Source organism: Bison bison, unplaced genomic scaffold (genome assembly GCF_000754665.1).
Source record: "Bison bison bison isolate TAMUID 2011002044 unplaced genomic scaffold, Bison_UMD1.0 scf7180017864034, whole genome shotgun sequence".
NCBI classification, from domain to species: domain Eukaryota; kingdom Metazoa; phylum Chordata; class Mammalia; order Artiodactyla; family Bovidae; genus Bison; species Bison bison.
This window is the reverse complement of record NW_011494606.1, coordinates 8,233,875-8,258,941: the sequence shown is the minus strand read 5'-3', so window position 1 is coordinate 8,258,941 and position 25,067 is coordinate 8,233,875. Positions and strand designations below refer to the sequence as shown.

The 25,067-nt window shown below is 42.4% G+C and overlaps 1 protein-coding gene across 1 annotated transcript in view; it reads left to right on the top strand.

Moving 5' to 3' along the window:
- Positions 1 to 23,039, top strand: part of CMYA5 (cardiomyopathy associated 5) — a 99,371-nt gene extending 76,332 nt beyond the window's left edge. Inside the window, exons 10-13 of the mRNA XM_010834587.1 lie at positions 12,151 to 12,284; positions 13,582 to 13,681; positions 16,973 to 17,146; positions 22,151 to 23,039. Coding sequence (XP_010832889.1) covers positions 12,151 to 12,284; positions 13,582 to 13,681; positions 16,973 to 17,146; positions 22,151 to 22,397 — 655 coding nt within the window. The 3' untranslated portion in view covers positions 22,398 to 23,039. The remainder of the gene's footprint in view (positions 1 to 12,150; positions 12,285 to 13,581; positions 13,682 to 16,972; positions 17,147 to 22,150) is intronic.
- The last annotated feature ends 2,028 nt before the right edge of the window (positions 23,040 to 25,067 follow it).

Sequence of the window (25,067 nt, the reverse complement as noted above, 5' to 3'; positions counted from 1 at the left end):
TCTGTGGCAATAGGGAATGATGTTCCATGATGAATATTTATATTATTATTATTAATATCCATATTTTGCTAGAGACATTTAAAAATCAGTAATTTAATGAGGTAAATTATTTTGGTAGGATATGGAACTTGGAAATAGTGGTATGAAATCAGACAGCTTTTTAATAAAGTCTATTATTTAAGCTCTTGATTATCTTCCTGATCAAGCCACAGCTATTTATTTACTTATGATGTGAGGTTTCATTCAACTGAGCAATAATTATCATTTCTTTCAAGTATGTGAGGATAAGCTTCACAAAATAATGATCAAAGGATGAATTAACGCTGAGTGGAGTGTGTAAGGGTGAGATGTAGGCATTTCAGCTGAAGTGAGAACACAGTAAACATACAAGAAACAATGTCTCTGTTAATGTGCCAGTTGCTGGAAGGCAGGACTTGATGATTAGCAAATAGCTGAGTGGTTAACTCAGAGAGAGAAACACACACACACACATACACAGAGACAGAGAGACGTAGGAAGAGAAAGAAAGAATCGAGGAAGGAAGACAGAGCGAGACAAAGACAGAAACACACAGAGAGATTATTACTGGCTTCTATTAAGCATTTACTGTATACCAAGTCACTGTCCTAAATGCCTTATGTATGTTGCTTTATTTAATCCTTACATACACTCTGAGAGCTAACAGATGCTTTGAGAGCCTAGCAGCTAGTGAGTGGCAATCAGGACTGAAATCTTGTTTTATTAGATTTCAGAGTCCAAGCTGCTAACCACTGTTGAATGTCACTCATGAGAGTCCTGGACATTCTCTGCATAGAAACTCTTGATGCTGTGAGAGCATCTGATCAGAAGTGCCCAAGTCCCCAGGCAAGCTCTCCCATCATTCTCCATCATCAGTGAGGAAAACCCAGTTCTTTCCAAGGCAAGACCAGACCATGAAGGAGTGCTTTGGAGTGACTCATCCCTGTTATAGCATTGGTCCTCAGCCAGCATTTGCATAAATAATACCAACACAGTTGGGTTCTAAAATCAGCAGAAATCTGGAAACCCTGAAACCTAGTAGCCGTTTCACTGAGGGAACTGTGATGTCATCTCCTAAGTGATGTCATCTCCTAACCCTCTCGACAGTTCTAGAAGGGAGGTCATGACTTCCATTAAATGAGACTCAGGAAAAAAAAAGAAAAAAAAAAAAAAATGAGACTCAGGGAGGTTAAATAATTTGGCCGAGGTATTAAATGATGGAGTGAGAGTTCAGAGTCAGGATGCAAACTCAGGTTCGTCTTATTTTTTCTACTAGTTCTAAAACTTGTGTCATTACACAGACTGCGTTAACATACCTAAACAGCCTGACAACTTGGAGTTATTGTATATCCTTGGTTTCTTTTGTCATATGAAAAACATAGATGTAAAGAGAGAACCCCTTTAGTTAACAGTTTTCCTTTCTCTGGTCATTCTGAGGCTCTCAAAAAAAGTTGATTTGATATCACTGATGAAGAATGCATTCCAAACAAATCCTTCATCAAAGCTAGAGAAATCAATGACAGTTTCATTTCTAGGGAAAAAATGGCCTTCCATAAATCTCATTAAGACAAAAGTTGAACTTATTAAAACATGACTAGTCATTCATTTATCCCTTTGAGACTTTGCCAGTGGGTTCTCTTAATTTTTCTTGCCAAAGGAGAACATCTGAGAGGCTGGATAAGCAGAAGTTTATAGAAGTTATGGACCAGTACAAGAATCCTTTGTTATTGAATGGACCTGGTCCAGCAAGTTTAGAAGTGAAGGGAAATTCTGCATTCTGAGCCTTGTTGATAGCTTGGGGCTGTGTTGGAGATGGACCTCTTTTCCAGTTGGGTGTTAAAAGACCACTCAGTGCCAGGAGGTAGAATGGTATGTTCAATCCACAGCTCAAAGATGACTCTCCAGGCTCTCTGGACACCTGATGAATCTCACAATAGGTCGTTTTTAAGGCAAGCACAATTTTGTTGGCCGCAAATCACTACCCTGTTTGATAAGTCACATCAGAATGATCCCTCACGAATACAAGAAACCTCAGTGCTTTATATCTCTGGTTGGCATCAACAAACTATGAAATAATTCATCCTTAATTTCAGAGGCCCAGGGCTGCAAAACTCATTTGTATGTCTTTTGGTTCTCCAATTTAAGAGTTCAGGAGGGAGAGAAAATTCGACTCTTTCGGAGTGGTCATGTGTCTTGTGTCTTTGACCATCTGGTTCTTAAAACCAACTTTAAAACAATTCCTTACAATGTCTGATGGTTCAAAACTCTACTAAACATTAGCTATTTAGCAATCATCTATATTGCCAACCTCTAGAATGTCAGCTGTAGACAGCTAGTCAGACAGTGGAACTGATAAACAAAGAATCTCAACATTTTATCACCCCTAGCTAAAAAACCAAACCATCCCTAGTTTTCCATTTTATTAGAGACACATTCTTCACTTTGGTTTCTGCATAGCAGTGCATAATTGAAGTTATTTTGTGTCTTGGAAAGAACAGCAAGCCAAGGATTGTCTGATCCCACTCACTTGTTGGCTCCATAAAGGGATTATTATGTAAAGTTGCAGCCTCAGTGCTTGGGACAGTATCTGGCATATTGTAGCTACTCAATACGCATGTGTTACCTGAATGGGTATATATCATTAGCATGGAATACATAATACTGACAACAACAATAAAAGTTAGGTCAGTTTTGAGGATAATGTCATTCAAAATCAGAAAAAAAAAAAAAAAAAGCAAATTGTGCCCACAGAGTAAAGAAGAATGGTGAATGAGTTAGTTTTAGTGAATGGATATTTAATTAGGAAATAGGACTAGTCTAACTTGGAAGACTGGATACCTTTTCATGGATCACTTACAGGGAAGAACACTTACAATCTTATTTATCCATTGGTTACATAACCCTTGCATACATTCTAGGTTCTTTGCAAAACCCCTATGCTAAATCAGATGTAAAAACAAAACACATACAAAAAACCCCATAAAAAAAAACTGGGTAGGAACAGGAAGCTTTTCTGTGCAGCTCTTCATTACAGGTCTGTTTAATGAGTGAATGAGTAGATAAATGATGGCATTAGCCAATCTCCTTTTGTCCTTGCCAACTCCAAGTCATCCCACTGACTGGAATCTCTAGCAAAGAAAAGATGGAGAACTAAACAGAACTAAGAACTAAATGAATTTAGATATTTCTCACCCTCAATCCCTGAAAAGACAGACAGCCTTAAAAGCTCTCGTCTGGAGTAGGAAGAGAAATTGAAATGAAGAGGGGAAAAAAGGATGACTAATATGAAATTGCACATACGCACACGGGGGGCATTGATTACCCTTTAGATTAGGGAGTCTAATTTTGGTTGCCAGAACAGAAACACATCCATCTTCAGACTGGCATTCACTGTCCCAGAACGATGACCTCTAGAAATTCCAAAAAGATGCTGGTTGACCTCTTAGAGGAGGTGTTTAAATGCAGTGAGCCCAGTGCGCTCCAGAGCTTCCTGACGTGGTGTCTGAAACAGCCGAGCAGTTGTCTCCATGCCATCATCCTCACAGAAAACACATTTGCATACTTCTGTGTGTGGGCACTGTGGCTCCAGCCCAGCAGTCGGCCCCTGTTGGGCTCGGGGGTAGGCGGGAGTGACAATCCCTGGCTTGTGTGTGGGGGCTGAGGGAGCTCCTACTCAGCCTTTCCTGTTTTTCTTTGAATGCTCTCCTCAGGTTGGGTGGGCTCAAAACACTTTGAAAAATTTTCCACCGCTCGGCTGTTTCCTCAGCTGTTCTGTCTCTCCTGTGTGGAGAGAAGTCAGCAGAACTGTGGGTGGAGGAGGGAAAACTGAGAGAAATATAGTACAGGGATTAGCCGTGTGGGCTGTGCAGAAAGAAGCTGTGTACTGAATGACAAATCTGTGAGACTCAATACGCCACGAAAGTGGTTGGTAGTGCACTTCCTGCTCCCCGGCCCCGGCCAAGGCGATGGGTGGAGAGACCCTCCTGTGTGGGCTGGGCTCTGGGTGCTGGATCTATGAGCTCCTGTTTCTCCCGCTTCCAGCTTTTGGGGTCACACGTGGTGGGGCAGAACAGGATTGTCTGTCACAGCTGGGGATCTAGCTGGGGACACCTGCCACTTTGTCCCTATAAGGAAAAGTAAGGGTGAATTTCCTAATGAACTCAATGCCTGATCAGGAGACGAAGAATCCCAGCATTTGGAAAAAAAAAAAAAACCAAACATTTTTTACTAAGCTTTCAACTGAACAGGTGATGACTGACCACACAGTCTAGGGCAAGTGATTTGACCTTTTGCACAGCCTGTGGGTAAAGGAGATAGTCATTCCTCCCCCATGCTTGCTTCATAGGATGACAGGAGCACCACTGACATGATTGGGCCAAAATTCACAGAGTAATTAAGAGGTAATAGGATAACCTACCCCCCCACAACTCCATCTCCACCGAAATTCTTGGCATTCAGCTTTTGCTAAATGAAATCTTTCTTCCCAAATGAATCTGATTTAACTTTGATCATTTAAAATTCTATACACCTCCTGCTTGTATAGTAAAGCCTCAGTCAATGGAAAACCAACCTCTTCTTTTACTTTTAACTTATGATCTGTCAGTTTTCAAAACGATTCCAGTTGTTCACAATGAAAGACTCAGTCATACTAAAGCCACTAAAAACAACCCTGTAAGGGCAAGAGCCAGATAATGCAGAGGTAAGGAGGTTGTTTCACAAAGCGCAGGTTAAGAACAATACCTCAATGGAACATGCAATTTAAATATGAACTTCCTGGCAGCTAAAGTGAAAACCGAAGAGTGGGGGAGAGAGCAAGAGGGAGAAAGAAAGAGATTACATAACTCATCTCTTTTAAAAAAAGGAAGCACAACGCTTCACTGAGAGAGACAATTCTATTTCTTGACATTCAGTTATAAGATGAATTTTTCATGTAGATCTTTATATAAGGGCTATTGAACAAGATAATAGTGATTGTCTTTAAGAGCAGTTTTACAAAAGATGCAAAAGCATTCCCTGTGTAACCCTTTTTTAAATGGGCTCTGAAAGTATAATTTAAATCACCATTCTGTGCAGGTAGTTCTGTGGGACCTCAGGTAATTGTCCACCTGTGTGACCTTGGAGTGGTAAAGGAGAGGTTGGAGAATTCAGAAGAATGAATAGATGTTACTAGGTTCTTGGGATTCTCTGCCTGAAATGTAAATGGTGTCATTCAAACTTTGGAGGGTAACCAACTATGGAGAAAACTAAACTCTAGGATCCTTCTGCTGGAAAGATCTCTTTGATTGACTCTCTGATTTTGTGAGAGATTCTAATTATAGGAAAGCCTGAGTTCCATGGGTCATCAGGATTCTGCCCTCATGTTACGTTTCTACACTATTATGAACTAATAGTGATGTTTAGTTAACACTGAGTCTTATAATAAGACTCATTTATCAAATAAAAAAAAAGGCCTGTTGAAAAATATTTATTTACTATGTTTAAAAAAAAAGTCAACATATAAAGAATTTACGTCTTAATCCTGATTTAACAAAAATTTTCATCTTAAACAGAAAATTCCGTGTTTATGGTTAATTAAGGTTTTATAAATGGCTTCCAACAGCGGAAACTGTTTAGTTGTTCTTGTATTTCATGTTGCTTAAGCACAAGCTGGAATCAATATTGCTGGGAGAAATATCAATGACCTCAGATATGTAGATGACACAAACTTATGGCAGAAAGTGAAGAGGAACTAAAAAGCCTCTTGATGAAAGTGAAAGAGGAGAGTGAAAAAGTTGGCTTAAAGCTCAGCATTCAGAAAACTAAGATCAGGGCATCTGGTCCCATCACTTCATGGGAAATAGATGGGGAAACAGTGGAAACAGTGACAGACTTTATTTTGGGGGGCTCCAAAATCACTGCAGATGGATTGCAGCCATGAAATTAAAAGATGCTTACTCCTTGGAAGGAAAGTTATGACCAACCTAGATAGCATATTCAAAAGCAGAGACATTACTTTGCCAACAAAGGTCCGCTAGTCAAGGCTATGGTTTTTCCAGTGGTCATGTATGGATGTGAGAGTTGGAATGTGAAGAAAGCTTGAGAGTCCCTTGGACTGCAAGGAGATCAAACCAGTCCATTCTGAAGGAGATCAGTCCTGGGTGTTCTTTGGAAGGAATGATGCTAAAGCTGAAACTCCAGTACTTTGGCCACCTCATGTGAAGAGTTGACTCATTGGAAAAGACTCTGATGCTGGGAGGGATTGGGGGCGGGAGGAGAAGGGGACAACAGAGGATGAGATGGCTGGATGGCATCACCGACTCGATGGACATGAGTTTGAGTGAACTCCGGGAGTTGGTGATGGACAGGGAGGCCTGGTGTGCTGCAATTCATGGGGTTGCAAAGAGTCAGACATGACTGAGCGACTGAACTGAACTAAACTATGTTCTCATAGATTTTTCTTCTTATTCCTATTTCTCCTTCCCACCCCTTCTCACCCTGTGCTATCTTACAATTATGTTTTTCAAACCTAACAGATCATTAAAACAACAACAACAACTGGGATACTCGTTAGAGTTTAGAGTCACAGGCCCCTCTTAAGGATTCCTATTCAGAAGGTCTAATATGCCCAGGCAGGTATGGGAAACATACTTTACTAGCTGGTCCCCATAGAGCCCAGCAGTGTGCTCTCTTCACTGTTCACATTAAATGGTGTTGATTGACTGGCTGAATGTTGGTGCTGCCAACCATAAGAGCCCACTGTGTTTTTAAAAAACAGTTCATACTTAGCCATCTGTTTGCTCTGCAGTGACAGCACCATCCGTAGGCTGCTTCCAGGAGTCATGGCACTGGGTTTCTCCATGTTGTTTGTACACATGCCGCCCCCTTTTCCTGGGAGGAAATATGTTCAGATCCGGGTATTGGACATGGCGGTGCAGGGGACCACCACTCCTCGCGGTGACCAGCCCTCAGCTTACCTTGAGCACATGCACACCTTCCATCCAACACAAATTGTTGCGTTATAAAATTCCTAGAGAAGTTACTTCATAGAATTCAAACTAATGTGCATTTTGCAAACACATTTAACCAGCTTCTGAACTTGTAATATAGCTCTGAAAGTAAACTGTTTAATCAATTTCAGATAGATAATACATAAATATGGTACAAATTCAAAAGACACGCAAGAGAATACAGTGAAAATTGTCTCCTTTCTATCTATACTTCATTTCCTCATATCTCCCCGCCCCCAGAGGCAATTACTGTTATCTGATGCATATTTATCTTTTTAGATAGTCTGTGCATATATAACAGCTATATTTTTTCAACAAATTGTAGCATACTATATATATTTCTTCCACCTTATTTTTCTTATTTAAAAATATTTCTTGGTATCTCATGGCAATACGAATGGAACTGCATAGGTTTTAAAAAAAAATTTCATTGTATTCTAAGAACATAATTTATTTGACTAATTGAGAGGCACTTAAGTTGTTTCCATTGTCACAAACAGTACTGCGGAAAAACCCTTGTGCATATATCATTTCATACATGTGCAAGTATATCTGCAGGGTAAATTCCTAGGAGTATCAGGATTGGTTAGAAAGTAAGAATATTTTGAGTTTTGATAGATATTACCAAATTGTTTCCATAGACGCTGTAGCTGTTTGCACTCAGGCAAGCAGCATGTAAGAGTGTTTGGTTCTCCATACTTTTGTCTACACAGGGTGTGGTAAAACCTGATCTTTCACAGTTTGATAAGTAGAAAATGGAATCTTATTATAGTTTAATTGTGCATCTCTGTTATTGGGTTGAACCTCTTTTTGTATGTTTCAGAGTTATGTACTTCCTTTTCTATAAACTTTTCATTTCCTTTACCCATTTTTTTCCTATTAGAGTGTAGTATTTTTTTCTTATTGATTTGTAGAAGTTCTTTGTTTTTAAAGGACATCAGTCTTCATCTATGATACAAGCTGCAATTAAAAAATTTTTTTTGCCATATATATATTTTTTTAAATGTTAATACTAGTTAATTCATACTTTCAAGAGGAAGTGTGGAGTAGGGAATCCAACTTTATTTTTTCTAATATGGCTATCCAGCTTTGCCAACATTTTCCTTTCTGATTTGAACTAGTTCCATTATTATATATTTAAGAACTTATGTGTTTGGTGCTAGTCCCAACCTTTATAAACTGTTCCATTGACCCATCTGTTTATGCCCTGGTACCATGCACTCTTTATTATAACTTTATAATTTTAGAAGTCATGTAGATTAGGTTGCCCTTTCATGACCTTTTTTTTTTTTTGGCTAGTTTATTTCTCACACGACCTTTAGAGTCAGACTGTGTAGTCCCCTCTACTCCTCTGGCCCTGATAATTCGGTATTTGTAGAGATCATGTTTGGAGAAGGCAATGGCAACCCACTCCAGTACTCTTGCCTGGAAAATCCCATGGGCGGAGGAGCCTGGTAGGCTGCAGTCCATGGGGTTGCAAAGAGTCGGACACGACTGAGCAACTTCACTTTCACTTTGCACTTTCATGCATTGGAGAAGGAAATGGCAACCCACTCCAGTGTTCTTGTCTGGAGAATCCCAGGGACAGGGGAGCCTGGCGGGCTGCCGTCTATGGGGTCGCACAGAGTCAGACACGACTGAAGCAACTTAGCAGCAGCAGCAGAGATCATTTTGGGTTGATAGATTAATTTAGGGAGCATTAAAGTTTTTATGATTGTTTCATTTTCCTTTCCAAGAACTGATCTGCCTTTCCTTTTAGTCACGTCTTTAGTGGGCTTTCCTTCATTATCATTTTCAAAAATGGTTTTCATATAAATCCTGCACACTTTTGCTATGTTTGCCACTATTCTAAATAAGGTCTTTATTTTGCTTTATCTTCTATATAGTTGTTATTTGTATATGAAAGATTTTGATTTTTTGTATTAGATTCACATCTAGCTATCTCACTAAATTCTGAGTTTTTCAGCTGAGTTTCTTTGGTTTTCTAGATAGCAGTCATATTATCCTCAAGTGATAATAATTTTACCTCCTACTTCTCAATTTTTTTAACCTCATGTCTCTCTCTGATTTACTGGGAATGCTTCTAGTATTTTCTCATAAGCATTAAGTCCCTAATGGTTTTCTACTTCATAAAGATCCTTTTCAGTTCTCATGTGAGATATTTCTTGCCCCATTGTCTATGGGTAGTTGTGGCAAACTTTTCAGTCATCCCCTGCAAAAACTAAAGAATGAAAGGGCTCAAACTAGAGAAGCCATTGTTACATTGGGCAAACATCGGCCTTCTGGGGTCTTCCACTCATTTCCATCTGAAATAGCAAGAGAGGGACCAGTCTCATTCACATGGCAGCCCTTCAGACTTCTGAAGAGACAGTAGGTCTCCTTTGAATATTTCTCTTTGCCTTACAACATTGGAGTTTAACAATATTCACATTCCCAGAACTTCCAATATAAAACCTTCCCTTCCCACAGTACTATGGTGCTTGTAGAGAGGATCCCACACTTATGACCCAGAGTGAAACTCTTCGAGTCATATTTCTTGTTGCGTTTTGGATTTTATTATTGGCTCTGAACTTCTAAAATCATCAGACTGGTCACATTGTTGATAAGACTGAAATCTCTTCTTACCTAAGCACCAATAACTCGCTGGGGTTCCATGTGCTATCTAATCAATTACCTCAATTTGGATATTCTGTGAATTTGAATCCTACTCCAGACTATGTGAAACTCATTATAACCATGTGGATTCAGTTGCAATTATGACAAGTTTTTGGTTTTGAAATAAAAATATCATAATCTATGGAGGAGTGCCACTCTTCAGATTTCAAATTGCAAAATTTGTGAAGTTTTCATTTGGCTCAACAGTAGGGACAGCTGACATGAAAACTTTTGTGGCATTCAAGTGAGGTCAGACAGAATAAATAGACATAGGGTTGAACCATTTGTATCTGAGCTTTTTTGCTTTCGTCTTGGTGTTCGAGCATATGATAGCAACTTATAAACAATAAAACCCTACCATATTTCATATTACTTTCATTTTCATGCCTGGTGCTTTTATAGATTCAGCGAGGGCATGGTGCATATTTGTCACGTCCACATGGCCTGTTTGCACAGTGATCCCATATATTGGATTCTGTACTGTGTAGACTTTTGTTCTTTAAATGACTAATAAGACACAGCATGTAATCGACTCTCTCTCTCTCTCTCTATATATATATATATAGAATAGCATCCTTGGCATTTAACAACTGCATTATCAGAAAATGAAACCCATATGTTCTATCCAATTTCTAGAGATGAAATTTCCTCACCTAGTCCTGTCAAGCAGGGGCAGGACCTGAGCATATGATAATTGATCAATAAATATTTATTTAATGAGTAGATGAAGCCTGAAATTTAGTTCAGATCTGAGTGTGCTTATTGAGACAATAAGCTTGTTATAATTAATGTACACTGAAAACATATCTTCAGTCATCAGTTCAAACAAGATCAGCAATACATTTACCCCAGAATAATGATGTAGATACTAGTTTAGAATTGTATTTTTAGTCATAGGACCTGTTGTTTTGTTAATTAGTTGAAGCATAATTAGTTGTCAGTGGACATGTAGCTCAATTTCATCCATCCATTCTCCCCTGCATCTAAAGAGAGTCCCCTCCAAGGTCCTGGTCAGGTGGTAGGTTCTGAAATTACAACTAATAAGGTTTGGGGAATTTACAGGGACCTTTTTCAGGGGCAAGTACTAAATAGCAAATACACAAATAGACCCAGGCTTCTCCCCTCTGTGGCCCCTCCAGCTGAGAAACACATGGAGTTTCCCTGCTTTTAGACACAGGGCTGTTCTGGTTGGGGAGGGATTGTTACTCTGTACAGATTTTCTGCTTTGGAAAAGTCTAAATTAATTTGTTTTCTGGATCAGTGATACTTTTTCCTTTTCATGGTCCTTCATGGTATTCTCTAAGGTAGGTATTGAGAATGAAATAAATCAACAGAAGGAGGAATAACCTGAAAAAGAAAATCAATCTGAGAATGAACAGTGGCCACTCTTTGATTCTAATGATTGTGTGGAACATTCATTAATAACAAAATAAACCCAAAGAAAATAAACAAAGCAAACAGTTAAAAAACAAACAAACAAACTCTCTCTCTCTGAGAATGGATTTGAAGGCTGTTGTACTGTTTGTACTGTCGTTTTCAATGACTAGTATCCAGTGCACATCTTAGAGGGACAGGATTCTGATTCTGTAGCACTCAGATTAGAACTTCTTCTCTTAGCAAGGAGCCTAACTTGTCAAAGTCTCCCCAAATGGAGGCTAAAAGAAGAGCACTTGTATACTTTGTATAAATGCCCTAGGATATGATAATCACGCAGATTAAAGAGAATGGAAAAGAGGCAGAAAAATTATTCCAGCTCATTTCAAGTTCAGAACTCCATCTTCAAATCCAGCAAGTCCATTTAGCGAAAATGCTTGGGATGTGACCGTGTACTTGCCGAGTCTACTGCCATTCCAGTACCATGACCCGTACATTTCTTTCGTTGTAAATGGGCGGTTTAGGAACAACAACTTTGGGGATTTTACTTGGCAATTAGAATTCTCTTTTCTTGCCAGGATTAAGTTTTCTCTAAAGGATGTTGTCTTCTTTAGAGATCCTCAGTTTCATTAACTTGGGTGGCTTTGACATGATGGCTATGTACAAAATCATCACTTCAGGTTTTCCACTGTTCAGGATCTGTTAATGAGATAGTGTTTTTTTGCATTATAGGATAGTTTAACATCATCTTAATCCACAAGTGCCCTCTTGGCCAGAATTTCATAAGGAAAACAATGTATGCTTGGAGACTCATTAACCACAAAATTAGTCTATTTTCTGAATTTAAAAAAAAAGTTTCATTGACTCTATTCCAAAGAGCATTCTGGAAGGCATAATATTAGACAAAAGTTGACCAAGGTAGAAATGATTTGATAAAGTAAACTTACTGGAAGATGGCCATTTTATAGAATCTGACTTGCTAACTCCATGGTCATAAAAAGGGAAAAAATAAGTGATTTGTTAATAAAAGATGTTCATGCACTGCAGGACTGAAATATGATGTATTGTTTAGCACGTAGCATTATATTTAAAATTATTATTTTCCTTTCATCTTTAGATCTTTCTCTGGAATTAAAGGACTCCAGCTGAAAGTTAATCTCCAACCCAATGACAATTACTTTTTCTACGTGAGAGCCATCAATGCATTTGGGACAAGTGAGCAGAGTGAGGCTGCCCTCATTTCCACCAGAGGTACTTCCTTTGCACACAGAGAACTATTGCCAAGCATTCCCATTCCTTCCCTCCCACCACCCAGGGAAAACATCCTAGAGGGCCACTTCTTAAGCTCCCAGACTGCTGGCAATGCTAGGTTTTTGGCATAAGGACCCAGGGTTGGCCAAAGGTCAAGGTGCTTCTTTTATTTTTCTGGTTTAAGACATTCTCAACCTTGGCTACCCATTAGCTATCAGTCAGGTGCTTAAAAAATTAAAAAAAAAAAAAAAAAGATGCTGGGGGTCCACTCCCGAAGATCCTCATCTAATTTACTGAGATATGGGCTTTGACATGTTTTTAATCTCCTCAGATGATTCTTGTTTGGTTTACAATCTGCTGTAGATGGTGGGTATGTTTTGAGTCTGTGAGTGTGTGTGTTTGTTGGGAAGAGTGGGATGAAGATATTCTTGCTACATGACACTGTGAACTCCATGAATACTCTTCCAGTCTTATTCTTCTAATTATTTTCCATGCCTAGCTCATGATTGGTGCCGATTTATGTTTGTTGAATACATGAAGGTATGAGTAACTCAAGAAAATGATAACTGTTCAAGGGCCTTTTGGGGAAAATACCCTGATGATCCCAATAAAAAATACTGGGCTGTTCTCAATTATTGTGAAAAGAAATGAGTAATGGAAAGGTGATCATTTTTTATCTTATCCTAGACCCAAAGATTGAGGCAGAAACTTGAGGGTGGCCCATTAAGTGACTTGCTTAACCAGCAAAAAGTTGTGCACGAGCCATGTATGTTGTGTTGTGTGGTTAGGGACAGCGTGATGTTTGTAAAGAGAGAAAACGGGGGGACTGTCTGTCCAAAAGTGTGTTCCCTGCAGTCCCAGAGTGGTGCCTGTACCTTCCACTGTTAGAAGCACTCCTGGAGGTTACACCAGTGCGTCTTCAGACTTGAACGTGCACATGGGTCTCCCGAGGAGCTTGTTAAAATAGAGACTGTGATTCAGGAAGCCAGGGGGAAGGCCTGAGATTCTGCCTTTCTACCTAGTTTCCAGGTGAGGTAGGTGCTGGGTGGGGAGCATACTTCGTATAACAGAGTAGGTGCTAGATTTGGGCTGAGGGGTGTTTCACACATCTGTGGCACCAGGCAAGGTGACAAGTGACTAGCTCACAGTCCTGATCACAGATAGAATTTTGCCATGGATCTGAAAACACCCTGGGGGGGATTTAGATGTCAGAAGCAAGGGAGACTAAGATCTGAAAGGTGGGGCTTGGCCTGGGACATTGTGGTAATGTTATAATCCTGTTTTCTGATCGCAATAGGAACCCGATTTCTCTTGTTGAGGGAAACGGCTCATCCTGCTCTGCAGATTTCCTCAAATGGGACAGTGATCAGCTTCGCTGAGAGGAGACGGCTGACAGAGTGAGTAGAAGGAGAAGGCACAAGAGGCCTCATGTGGTCTCCCCCGCCACATCCTTGGTTCGGTGCACACGCTGTGTGACAGCAAGCCCGAACTGCAGAGTTCGGTTATGGTTCGTTACTAAGGGAAAGTGATGGAGATAGTTCAAACATGGAGCAAGTGTCAATATTTTTATTGGAAATACAAGCACAGATGGTTTTGTTTAACACATAGACTGTTTTAAGGCGTTAACTCTGGTTCAGTGAAAAAAGAGCCTGGGTTCATTCTTCTATTATTTTCAACAGCAAATCAGATTTTGCATCAATCCACTTGAAAAGGAATAGAGGAGAATGACATTTTGTTGAGTTTCTGGAGCTGGGCACATGCAGGACTTTCAAGATCTTGCCCCCTCTGCCCCAGAGGGGCCCACAAAAGGAGAGTGAACATGTTAGTCATTCAGTCCTGTCTGACTCTTTGCAACCCCATGCACTGTAGCCCCCAGGCTCCTCTGTCCATGAGATTCTCCAGGCAAGAATACTAGAGTGGGTTGCCATTTCCTCCTCTAGGGCTGACCCAGGGCTCAAACCAGGGTCTCCTGATTGCAGGCAAATTCTTTACTGTCTGAGCCACCAGGGAAGCCCCCCACAAAAGGAAGCAGCAAAGTAAAAAGAAGGCAGAAGCTGAAGGCATAGCATGGAGAGTGCTCTGCAATTTGTCTGCAATCACTCATGGTTATTTTGAGGGTCCAAATGGAAGAAAGTGAAAGACTTTGGAAAATCATAAACCACGTGAAACACACTCCTGTAGGCACTGATGTGCCTGGGTTGGACAGCCAGCAAGCTCTCACTACCGCCCTGAGCCCACCAACAGCAACTCACACTGTTTTCTTCTTAAGCTGCTATTCACCTATCTGTGGCTCGGCTCAGGTGTTACCTGCTCCTGGAAATGGACAAGCCTTCTCTGGGCTCTGGTGCCCTTTGATCGTATCTACAAAAAAGTCTGAGCACCTGTGGAATCATTCATCAGCTACTCCATCTTGACTGGTCCTCAAGCAGCCCTGTCTTCCATATCTTTGAATCCCCAGAATCTATCCTAGGGTCCAGAACACTGGAAGTGCTAAACATATACCAATGAGTGAATTCAGGCGGGGAAAAAAGATTTAAGAAATAGATTGAGCTTTTCTGTCTCTCTTGGATTGCTTAAAAAATCAAAGAGAAAAGAAGTATATTGGAGGTTGGTTCATAGATGACTGATGATAATAACTGTTCAGTTCAGTTCAGTTGCTCAGTCGTGTCTGATTATTTGCGACTGGGAAGCACACCAGGCTTCCCGGTCCATCACCAACTCCTGGAGCCTACTCAAACTCATGTCCATTGAGTTGGTGATGCCATCCAACCCTCTCATCCTCTGTCGTCCCCTTCTCTTCCTGCCTTCAATCTTTCCCAGCATCCAGGTCCTTTGCATCAGGTGGCCAAAGTATTGGAGTTTTAGCTTCAGCATCAGTCCTTCCAATGAATATTCAGAAATGATTTCCTTTAGGATTTACTGGTTGGATCTCTTTGCAGTCCAAGAGACTCTCAAGAGTCTTCTCCAACACCACAGTTCAAAAGCATCAATTCTTCGGCACTCAGCTTTCTTTATAGTCCAACTCTCACATCCATACATGACCACTGGAAAAACCATAGCTTTGACTAGACGGACCTCTGTTGGCAATGTCTCTGCTTTTTAATATGCTGTCTAGGTTGGTCATAGCTTTTCTTCCAAGAAGAAGTGTCTTTTAATTTCATGGCTGCTAATAATAATAGATAATAACTATAATGTATTTGATAGAATTATGTTAATTATTAATCTGAAAATTAGTTCATACATATCAAGCAACCAAGTTTTGCTCCAGAGAACAAGCACCCATCAGTAGCCACCGCTCTGAAATGAAGTTGTTGGGTAAAGACACAAGAAAATGAAATACATTCCCTTGTGTAATCATTTTCTCACCTGTTAAAGGGGAGCGGGAGATTGTGCTGACTGAATATTAATGCTGCTTAAATTAAAAATGCTTCCTTGCTGTCTCAGCCATTTCAAAGCAAAATTGAGCAATTCATGCAAACAAGGTCACCCATCAGCAGGAGAAAGTGCTTTGGTTCACTTCACCATGCCTGTTGCAAAAATAGCTGAGGTGAGACAAAAAGAGACCTTTCAACAACCTCTTAGGCATACCTGCTGCCATCTAAAGAGGCCCCAGTCCCCAAGACTGTTGACCGCAAGCCTCTCCAGAGCACGGACAACACGCCCGCTTCACCTGCACCGCCCAGGCCTCCCCAGACGCCCGCTGTCAGGAGCAGCACCTGGCTTGGTCTGTGTGCCCAGGAAGGTCCTCAGGCACGGGACTCATGGTTAGAGGTTTTAGAGACTCCATTTTGTGTGCGTGCAAGTTTTGGGGGAAAAACTTTCCAAGTTATACTCTCTTATCTCCTCTTGCCTCCTTTACATTTCCTCACTCCCTTTGAAAGTGGTGCATGCTGTCACTTCAGTCATGTCCGACTCTTTGTGACCCTATGGACTGTAGCCCACCAAGCTCCCCTGTCCATGGGATTCTTCAGGCAAGAACACTGCAATGGGTAGCCATTCCCTTCTCCAGGGGATCTTTCTGACCCAGGGATTGAACCCATGTCTCTTACGTCTCCTACATTGGCAGGTGGGTTCTTTACCATTAGGGCCACAGATGGGTGCCATTTCTTTTTATCCTATGCGTGTGTGTTCAGTCGTTCAGTCACGTCTGATTCTTTGCAACCCTATGGACTACAGCCCGCCAGGCTCCTCTGTCCATGGAACTTCCCAGGCAAGAATACAGAATGGGTTGCCATTTCCTTCTCCAGGGGTTCTTCTCTACCCAGGGGTCAAACCTGAGTCTCCTGCATTTCCTGCATTGGCGGACGGGTTCTTTACCACTGAACCACCCGGGAAGCCCTCTTTTTTTTTTTTTGGAAGCCCTCTTCTTTTTATCCTATCCTTATTCTAATCATTTTCTAGTTCCCAGTTCCTCTAAGAGATGCTATGTGTAATACATGTGTGTTGTGTGTGGCAGTAGAACTATGTTAAAAGCATGTTGAATGTTTGGGGAATTCTGTGGCCCTCAGGTCAAGGTCAGGGACAGCATGAACAATGAATATCTTTAGTCAGATTCCAGCAAGGATATTCCAGCAAGGATATTCAGCAAATTCTCCAAGGATAGAATCCTGCTTAAACTGTGGGTGCACTTATGAATGTCGATGTCTATGAAATAAAGGTTGCCAATTCCTGATCAACTTTGCCTGCAGAATCCCATCAGTCCTGGGTGAGGAGCTGCCTGCCTGTGGCCAGCACTACTGGGAGACCACCGTCACAGACTGCCCAGCTTACCGACTGGGCGTCTGCTCCAGCTCAGCTGTGCAGGCTGGTGCCCTGGCACAGGGAGAGACCTCATGGTACATGCACTGCTTTGAGCCACAGAGGTAAGCTGGGGCCTGCCCCTCTTCACCTAATCAAAGTGTCTAGGCCGAGGGCTCTGAGGGGCCCAATAAGTAGCGTCTCACTTCCCTACCCAAGTTCTGAGCCAACTGAGAAAGAAGAGAGTCAAGTATTGAGTTGGCCCAAAAGTTCATTCAGTTCATTTCTGTAAACGAACTTTTGGGCCAACTGATACATGGAGACTCAACTATTACTCTGATTACTGAGGAAGCCAGTTTTAGACAATGTGGTTCATAAGTGAGAGCAAAACTGTTTCTTATCTCGAATCCTCTTTAATAGATTTGTACCCACCCAAAGTCTTGGCCAGGCCAGCTTCCCGTACTGCAGGACAGAGTAGGGAGCTGGAAAAGGATGTGTGTCTCCTCAGGAAGCTCAAAATGAAAAGTTAGGAAACTGGGTGTGTGGCCAGGTTTTCCTTTGAAGTCCACCCCAGGGTGGGGAGAGACCACAAGGGTAATGCTGAAAGGGCTCCCTCCATGGAGGAGTCAATAGGACTAAGGAAGAAGTGGATCCCAGCACCCCGTCTCCCCCACGTCTCTGGTCTATATTAGGGGTTGGCAGACTACAACCCACAGGCCAAATGGGGCTGACTTTTTTGTAAATAAAGTTTTATTGGAACACAGCCAAGTTCATTTGTTTACATATTGCCTATGGTTGCTTTTGTGCTACAATGGCAGAGTTGTCTAGTTATAACAGATACCAAACGGCCCCCAAAGCCCAAGATATTTACTCTCTGGCCCTTTACAGACAAAGTTGACCAACCCCTGGTCTGTATTATTGGTGCAACTGACCTGGGTTTCTTGGACTCTCTTTTTTGCTGTTCTTTTTTAAAATCTTTTGTTGTTTTTGTTTTATGTTTTGGTTTTCTGACCATGAGGCATATGGAATCTGAGCTCCCTGACCAGGGATCAAACCCACACCCTCTGCATCGGAAGGTGGAGTCTTAACCCCTGGACTACTTGGGAAGTCCCCTTAGACTCTTTAGTCAGTTTCCATTGATAAGAATCTAGACGAGGAATTCAGGCAAGGCTTTACTGGGACTCGTGCTGTAACAGGAGCGAGCAAAGACAAGGAACGGGTTCCCTTGCTCCCTCCCTGAGGAGGGGTGAGCTGGTCCCTTAAATGGAATGAGGGTAAAGGTGGATTGGTGGGTCAGGCTGGAGCAGTGGCTTAGGGGGTCTGCCCACCCCCTTGGCGGTGCCGTGTGCATGTATCCCGGGCAGTACCCTGCTTTTGCTCCCAGCACCTCAGAAGTGGCAGTCGAGTTTGGGCTTTTTGTATCTTGTTCATAATTTGCCCCAACTGGGCATCCACGTGGTTATTTTTAGTTTCTTTGTATTCTGTTGCTCAAGGAGACATCTGTCCAGGTGCAAGTGCTGCAGTAAACGGTCCCAGGTTGTAGACTGTCTCATTAGGATTGTCTAATTGGTTGATATGAAAAAGCCATAAACCTGTGTTAGTCTCAGAGAGAGAAGGCAAGCATGCTATGAACTGAACATGTGCACAAGACGGTCTAATAAAAAAGCATGAGACTGGAGCCAGGAACCTAATTTGAGTCCTGGCTCCATTCTTGACTAGCATCCTATTGACTACTCACCAGAAGTTGGTTAATCCTGTGAACAGATCCGTCTTGGTTAATCTGTGCCTCATGTGTCTTGTCAGGGGACAGTGACACCTAGACTACTCCATTTGGGGGCTGTGAGGGTCACATGAAGTCAGGTACAAGGAAGAGCTTTGAAACTGTAAAGACTCAAATGTGAGGCATTATTCAAATGGAATGCTTAAAAAGGAATCAGTGCTTGCAAGTTCCCAGAAAAAGGCCCACAGATTGGATTTTGCATATTTCTCGCTGCACATCTCTCCCTGTATCCTACTTGACAGAGTTTGATTCCCTGACAAGGTTCACAAGGACACCATCTCCAAGAGCTTTTCAAAGTCACATTCCATCAAATCAGAGCAATTATGATTAAATGATGTTCAGTGCTGTGTGATCCTTGAGGACCCATCCTCTACCCAGAGTTGAAAAATCATTCAAACCCAGAGTTTATGATCGGTAGAGTTGGAACTAGGTATTGATTTCATGAAGATTTCCTTAGACAACTGAACCCTTAAGAACATAAAGGCAAGCCTCCAATAACAAAGTTCTAGACTCTAGAGAACAGAACAGTTAATTTCATTCAGCAGGTTCAACAGCTTTGGTCTTTGGCTTTTGTCACCCAGGGTAGGTTCTGTGGATTCTGGGAGAAGGGACGCGCCTGCCTGTATGATCACAGCACAGAGAGGTCAGGTCTTAAGTACCTCATTCCATGGTCCAATCAGAGCACGCTGGCCATCAGGCCACTGAGAGTGCTGCTACAGCAGAGCCTCCTGAGTTTTTCCATTTTTCTGGCTTCATGATTTAAATGAAGCAATATTACTCTTGATTCTACTTGCATCTGGTGTAAGACGTCATGGTGGGATAGGAGAAATGAAGAGTCTTAAGGAGAAAGAATCAGTTGCATTTCTTCCTGTCTGTCCCTAACTTACTCCTCTAGTTCAAGGCTTCACTTTACCAGTTTCTCCCACAGCTCCCGGGCCTGTGCTCTTCTTCTGGTCTCTAACCACTCCAAGCCATTCTAAGTGTCACCACTGCAAATGTTTCTAAAATGTCATTTACATCATGTCCCTTCATTTTTGCTAAAGAAATCTATAAACATGAACAGTGGTGTCAGCACTCTGGGACCACAGTGAAGGCGGGAAGCCCGGAAGAATGGAACAGTCTGGGGGATGGGAGTCCTGAGGGAAGCAGCCTCCGGGGTGGAAAGGAGTCTGGGCTCATTCTCGGCCAGCAGTGAGATGCACCAGGATGGGCTACACAGGTAGGGACCCTCGCCCAGGCAGTTCCAGGGTCAGGCAGATGTCAAGAATCAGGCTTCCGAATGACCCTTGTCTGAACAAGAACTAGCAATCCAAAGGATGGGGAGGGAGTCAGGCCACAGACAGACAGGCCTTGTTTCAGGCCGGAGTGCAGCTTGGAGAATGAAGTGATGTGCTCAGTGGGAAATGGGGCAGAAGCAGGACAGGGTGAATTCTAGGCCCTGCAGAACGGTTGGGTCCAAGGCTCCATGGAATGTCTTTCCCTCCATGGTAGCGACTTGCTCAGGGACTGACTGGGGCTGGGCCTGTAGGCCCTGGGGATCTTCCAAGTAGGGTAGGGAAATAGCTCAGATGGGCATTCAGAACCCTCTCGACCAGCCCTGTCCAGTCACACATTCTGACAACTAGAAAAATGGTAGATGTGGCTATTGAGCACTTGGAATGTGGTTAGCAAGACTGATGAACTGCATTTTGAATTTTACTTAATTCTACTGTAAGTAGCCATATGTACCTCTTGACTACTATATTAGACAGGGCAGGCCAGTATAGAGCCTGGCCTCTGACTTACCTATCCAGGTAATACTCTCAAAGTCATTCACATGTCCCCTCCTAAGTGGTCAAGCAGATGACATACAGGTTTATTCTGCCACCTCATCATTGCCTCTGCTGCCCCCACAGCTTGGATCACCTCACCCTTTCCCCTCTTATCCAGTCCTGACCTTTCTTTGGCTGAACGTGCACCCATCTGCTCCCCAAGCCTTCTGTAAGAACGCCAGCTACACTGCTATTCCCCTCATTGCCACTCACAACCTCTGTGTGCTTTACAGGTTCTAAAATTTCATAGTGTTCTGCCATATTTCACATTGGCAAGGCACTGAATAGGTCCTTTATCATTGTGGAAGTCTCGCTCACCTTCCATCCCCGTAAACCTCTGCCCTTTTGAATGAGCTTCGTTCGGCAAGGAAGTTGCCAACTTGCCATTCCCTGCACTCAAGCTCCTAGGCGTTTAAGAGAGACGCCGCAAGTCTGCAAGGCCCTTCTCTGCCTTGTATGCAGGTTCTATGGCCCCAGTCTGTCCAGTGTCACTCCCACCCTCAGACCTGTCAGATCCACAGACCACACACCTGTCCCTCAGCTCTTCTCTTCTCCTGCTTTCAGGGCCCCAGCCTCTAAGATCGTCAGGAGAAAACTCCCACCGTATGTTACTCTTTTGCACAGAGCAGTTTCGCTTTTTCTGTTCAGCAATTTCTCACTCCCAACCTGTCCTTGAACCTTTCCTTTCACAACCAAACCAAGTCCATGAAATGTGTCATAAAACACTTTCCCCGTCTGTGCCCGGAGCTGGAGTCTGAGCCCCAGCCTATGCTAAAGTCTTAAACAGTTTTCCTTCTAGTTCAGTAGAGTATGGGTTTCCTTGAAGGCAAGGACAGTATGCTGTGGTCCTTCATATCCGCCAGAGGTGCAGAGGTCTAACAAAGTGTGGGACATACGCGTATGCCCAGTGAAAACATGGTGAACTGAATGTATCTGAACTTAAGAGAGAAATCAGAGGTAACCCCCCTTGGCTGTAAGGCTGCAGAAAACATGGAGAAGATGAAAAGGAAAGTTGGTTTGGGCAGGGGCATTGTACAAAGGATGAAGTTGGACAGAAATAATGACATATTTCTTAAACTTCATTAAGGCCCTTATATAAGTTACTTACAAATTTTTTAAACAGTAAAATTAATGCATTTTATGGAAGGCGAGCCTGCAGTCCTTTTTACAATACATGGCAGCCTCAAAGGAGTTTTATTCAAAAGAATGACACACCATGAATGCGGTAGTTAAAACATGTGGGCAGCTGGGAAAGAATTAAAATGTGGAGAAAATCACAAGGGAGGCATATGTTGGTTATTCTGGGCCTGCCTCCTAATGTAGAAGTAGCAAAAGTATTAAAAAACACTCGTCTGTTGGCAAGAGCTATGCATGTTAGCATCTAGGAGGGATCTGGCTAAGGTATTTGGGGCACTGTTACTGCAACTCCTTATTGTGAACTGAGATCAATAATCGCAAAATTGGTTGTCTCCAGGTGATTTTCTTTATCGTCGTTCAAGATTTTCAAAGTTTTCAATTCCCATTCTGTTCCATTTCAGATACACATTTTTCTACAGTGGCATCGTGAGCGATGTCCACGTGACTGAGCGTCCCGCCAGAGTGGGCATCCTGCTGGACTACACCACCCAGAGGCTGCTGTTTATAAACGCTGAGACTGGACAGATGCTCTTCATCATCAGGCACAGGTTTAACGAGGGCGTCCACCCTGCCTTCGCCCTGGAGAAACCTGGAAAATGTACTTTGCACCTGGGGGTAGAGCCCCCCGATTCTGCAAGGCAAAAGTGATCATGGGCTTTCAGAGTTTCCGAGAGGAAAATTCAAATTTTGGAGGAGGGGGGTGCTCTGTTCTCTCCTGTGGGTGCTAGACAGCATTCAAAACATTTGAACACAGCATTCAAAAAACACTTGCACCAATGATAGCTCCATGCACAGTGATCAACACGTGAGCCAAACCACCAAGAAAACCTTGAGTTTTTAGTGTCGTGTGAGAAGATGGAAAAAGCAACCTCCGCCCTTCAGTTTATATATGTTTGAGTTCTTCCCTAAGTGAAAAGGATTTATACCTGACTTGGGAATCGAAATAGCGAAATGGACTCCCACCTATGTCGCTGGTGAAAGAAATCCTCGAGGGACAGGTCTGTGTCCCTTCCTGAGTGAAGGGAAGGTTGTGCTGGTAATATATCTCCTCCGACAAGAAACAACTACTTTTTCCATAAGAGATATGTCACCTCACTTCACTAAAGAATGCTGAGTCCTAATCAGTAGAGAAAATGTTTTAACCATTCTAAGCTGATAATGAACTCTTTTGTAACCATTATATACTGTAGAACACGAGTCTCTTTTCCCTGAAATTGTAAATGTAGAAAAACGCTAGATGTTAGAGATTTCCTTTTTGTTAAATAAATGGTTAGAGTCTATAAAACAAAACATGTTATGTGAACTTACTACATGTGACTTGCGAGCCTGGCGTCTCTGGAGGGGACAAACTGCGGATAAAGAGTCACCACACTGCAGTGGGTGGTACTGCCACTCATTTTCATGTGAGAATTTACACATGTAAGCTTTAAAATCTAAACATTTTCAGCCTATAGTTACAGACAACTACCAGAAACTGAGAATCTCTTTTTGCTAAAAATAAAATGGTTGGTCATTTTAAGATATATTGAAATCTCTCAAAATCTTCCTAAAATATGTATGTGTAGAGCTGATAAATATAAAATGCATGTTGAGATGATTGCTCTTGTTTTCCACAAGACAAATACTTCACTGTACTTGTAGATTTCTTTAACATTACGAATTCAATTGTTTTCTTATATCAAGAAATACTGTCCTACTTTTGGTACATACCCTAAAATCTATTGTTTAATAGCTGGAAAAGCCAAATTGGGTGTATAACTACATTAACAGAGTGACTTCAAAGCCTTCCTCATCCTGCTTTGAAATTAGGGCAACTGCTGGCAAGAAGGATAGTTAATGAAAACAAGGATTAACGTGCTGCTTTGTGGGAAACACTGTCTTCCTTTTTAACAAGCCTTAAAATGATAATCAGGTTCTGACTAATCAGCAACTCATGGTCATTATTACTTTTGGGGGTGGGAATATAGTGTAATTAAAAACAATAACAAAAGGAGCAGCAACCACGTGGATTTTAGAATTTGACTCAGTTTGGATTCCTCCAAAAGTAGACCGAAGAGATAAAGATTTAGTACAAGCTATTTACATAGGAGGCAATTCTAGGAAGCACAGGAGAGGAAGTGGGGAAAGTGAGAAAGGAAGAGGCAAGAGCGTCTAGAGGACATGTTTTATGGGTGGGTTATTACAGTGTGGACAGCTGGGGCTTGCCCGTGTTGGGGGCACCCTCCGAAACCACTAGGAACATGCCAGAGGTTAACGTGTAAGCACTCTTGTCCAACCCAGTTGGGTGAGCATTGCCCCTGGAGACCTCGGGGGACATTAAATTCCCTTCCCTACCTTTCCAGGTTGTGTTCCTTGAAGCCTCTTGTGGCCACAAGAAACCCCTCAAAGGACACAAGAAACACAGGTGCCTAACACAGCTGACAGCAGCCCGAGCACCCTCTAACGCAGCTGCTGGTGCACTCAGGGGAGCCACGGGGAGCCGGACAGGACGCCAGCAGCGTCCGCCGTCAAGATGGAAGCAGCTGCGGTATTACGGCGGAAGCCGTGTAGTAATGGCAGGAGCTAGGATCAAATCGTGACTCAGCCCTTTACGTCATGACTCAGGGCAACTCAGATGCTTTAGTGATGCCTTTTTCTCAGGATAATTGTAAACAAAAGGTTAATAAGCACGTGAAACAGCCCAGCATTTTTAGCTAACAACGTCCTGAACGAGGATGCCAGAGACCCTCTGTGGCGACCTTCCACCGCATCCCCGGTAAGGGGGCCCCTATCTCTGACCCCGTAGCAATTGGATGCTGGCAGGGAGGACACTGGGGTTGGGAGCTCATGGTTTAGCTGCCTTTGTCTGTTAACCGACAGGCGGTGGTTCCTAGGGGACTGGTCCCGTGCAGACAAGTAGAGTGAAGCTAATGCTGTTTCCCCCACATCCTCCTCCTTGGCCCTTACTCTCTGAGCTCCCTTTGCGTTCTTGTCTTTCCTCTTCACACAACACAGATCCTCAGCGAGAGGAAAGAAAGGCAGCAAATTTCCGTCCAAATTTCTCCTCTGGAAATCTGTTGATGGTCGATGTATAGTCTTAATGCTCATCAGGTCGTTGCACAATAAAAATTTCCATTTTATGGATGAGGAAACCAGTCTCAGAGCAGTTAACTAACTTGTTCATAGCTGCAGCTGGCAGGGAGCAGAGCATGGATTTAGATATAGCTTGCATCCAAAGCTAGAAGAATAAAATGATTATATTTTGTTTCATTTTTAATCACAGATCATTTTTCTACATATACACTGTACATGAAAATTACGTGTCTATGCATACTCATA